The 2,192-nt window shown below is 39.4% G+C and overlaps 1 protein-coding gene across 1 annotated transcript; it reads left to right on the plus strand.

The window, feature by feature from the left end:
* Positions 1–704: 704 nt before the first annotated feature.
* Positions 705–2,186, plus strand: LOC124231944 (39S ribosomal protein L15, mitochondrial-like; the record flags this gene model as incomplete). Its single annotated transcript, XM_046648941.1, has 2 exons — positions 705–867; positions 1,367–2,186. Coding segments are annotated over 2 exons (501 nt in total), but the record flags the coding sequence as incomplete, so codon positions are not given.
* Between the last annotated feature and the right edge of the window lie 6 nt (positions 2,187–2,192).

A 2,192-nucleotide genomic window follows, 5' to 3' on the forward strand; every position in this document is an offset into this window, starting at 1 on the left:
TTAAAAAAGTTCAGGAGTACATTTTTCAGTGTTGACCATGGTAGGGAAAGGTAGACTTATTTTCTGTCAGTTTAGAGGCTGTAATAAAGTCAATAATGAATGCAAAGTGAATTTCTGTTGTCCTTTGCTCCCTTTTTTCCTAGAGGGGGTGACCCCTCCAAAGCTCAGATATTTTATTCTTTCGCTGATTCTAGCCCACTCGTCCCCCTCTTTAACCTTCTCTTGGCCTCTTGCTTATTAAGGGATAGGAAGAGAAGTCATGATCTGTATCCTACAGCATAATGTTGTGGTTAAGAACACATACTGTGGCTGGACTGTCTGGGTTAGAATCCTAGCTTTGTGATTTTGGGCAAGTTATTTAACCTATCTGTGCTTCAGTTTCCCCATCTGTGAAGTTGGTTTAGCAATAATTCTGTCATAGGGTGGTTATGAGGGTTAAACAGCCAACTATTACCGAAGTACTGGGAATGGGTGCTTATATTGGTGTCTACGAAATACATCAAGTGAAAATATAGTCATCTCTGCTCACAGGGAAGGAAAATGGGTAAAAGAAGGGGGCCTAGAAAATGTAAAAGAATTTGATGTTATTTGATAGGACCTCAAAGCAGAAGTCTTTGAAGTAGGAATTGCTGTTACATTGTGGGCATTTTGGAGGAGAAAACACAGTGTAAAAAGGAAGCTTGCCATAGTTAATTTACTTGTAGCCAAGCTATCTACTCACAGACTATTTTGACGTGTTACAGGGTGCTGATACCTTTAAGGCGAAAGTTACTATTGAAGTACAGTTGGCTTCGGAACTAGCCATTGCTGCAATCGAAGAGAGTGGTGGTGTCGTTACTACAGCCTTCTGTGATCCCAGAAGTCTGGGTAAGCTTGCTCTGCAGTCATTTTCTTCTCTCCCTCTTTGTCTCATGCTGGCTGCATGTGAGGATTGTAAAAGTCCTCATGGCTGTTTGACTTGCCCTTTCGACACCTCTGTTTTCTGTTTCAGGATTTCTTATTAGTGCTGTGGCTGGTGGGGCTCTGTCCTCTGATAGACCTCAGCCAGTAGGTCATAAAAAGGTTTTGTTTTTGTTTTTGAACACGGGGCTTAAATACAATGTTACCTATGTCTAGAAACTCACTAATGGTTGGTAACCCAGGAGTAACTCTGACTTTCAAGATACAAACTTTTGAAAATTAAGCATTTCCATTTGTTTACTTAAAACAAGCTTATTTAATTAAAAAAGTTCTTGGAATTAAGTTCTCATCTTGGTCATATTTAAAAATTAATGATTATAAAATACCGTTATTAAAAGAAAATCATCATGTAAATAAAATAGTCAACATTTGCATTTCTCTTTTTTTAATTTAAAAATTGTTTTAGAAATTCTGTGCAAACCTGTTCCATTCTTTCTGCGTGGACAACCCATTCCAAAACGAATGCTTCCACCTGAAGCACTGGTGCCGTATTATACTGATGCAAAGAATCGTGGTGACCTGGCGGATCCGGCCAAATTTCCTGAAGCAAGACTTGAACTCGCCCAGAAGTATGGTGATATTTTACCTGACGTTACTAAAGATGAACTCTTCAAAGTGCTTACTACTCGAAAGGACCCAAGGCAGATTTTCTTTGGTCTTGCTCCTGGACGGGTGGTGAATATGGCAGATAAGAAAATCCTGAAACCTACAGAGGAGAATGTCCTCAAGTATTACAGCTCATGAATTCCCTTCCAAGAAAGCAGAGTTGGAAAAGAGGACTGGAAAAGGAGGCAATGCGATAAAACAAAGAATTGGTGCGGTCACTGTGTTTGAGTGATGTCTACAACCTGGCTCTCAATAATACTTTCATCTTGGTCATTGTATTATTTATTATCATAGTCATTATCAAGGAAAGTCTGCAAGGGGTGGTCATGAGAAAACTTTTGCTTCCTTATGAACAGGGCAGCTATAGCTTGAACCATTCTCCCCGCTGCTTCCTGCCCTTTAAGGTTATTCTTACTGAAGCCATGGTGATCATCTTAGGGTCTTGGGGAGAGGCCCTGAGAATTGCAGATACAGAAACTGCAAGATTATTGAACTGCTATGGCTATTACCGTCACTACCAATTCTTCTTAGGTGATAAAAAATAAGAAAAAAACTCTAATTTGTTTAAGCCATTGCTAGGCAGACTTTCCTTGATAATGACTATGATAATAAATAATACAATGACC

This window comes from Equus quagga, unplaced genomic scaffold, assembly GCF_021613505.1.
Source record: "Equus quagga isolate Etosha38 unplaced genomic scaffold, UCLA_HA_Equagga_1.0 HiC_scaffold_12994_RagTag, whole genome shotgun sequence".
In the NCBI taxonomy this organism is placed as follows: domain Eukaryota; kingdom Metazoa; phylum Chordata; class Mammalia; order Perissodactyla; family Equidae; genus Equus; species Equus quagga.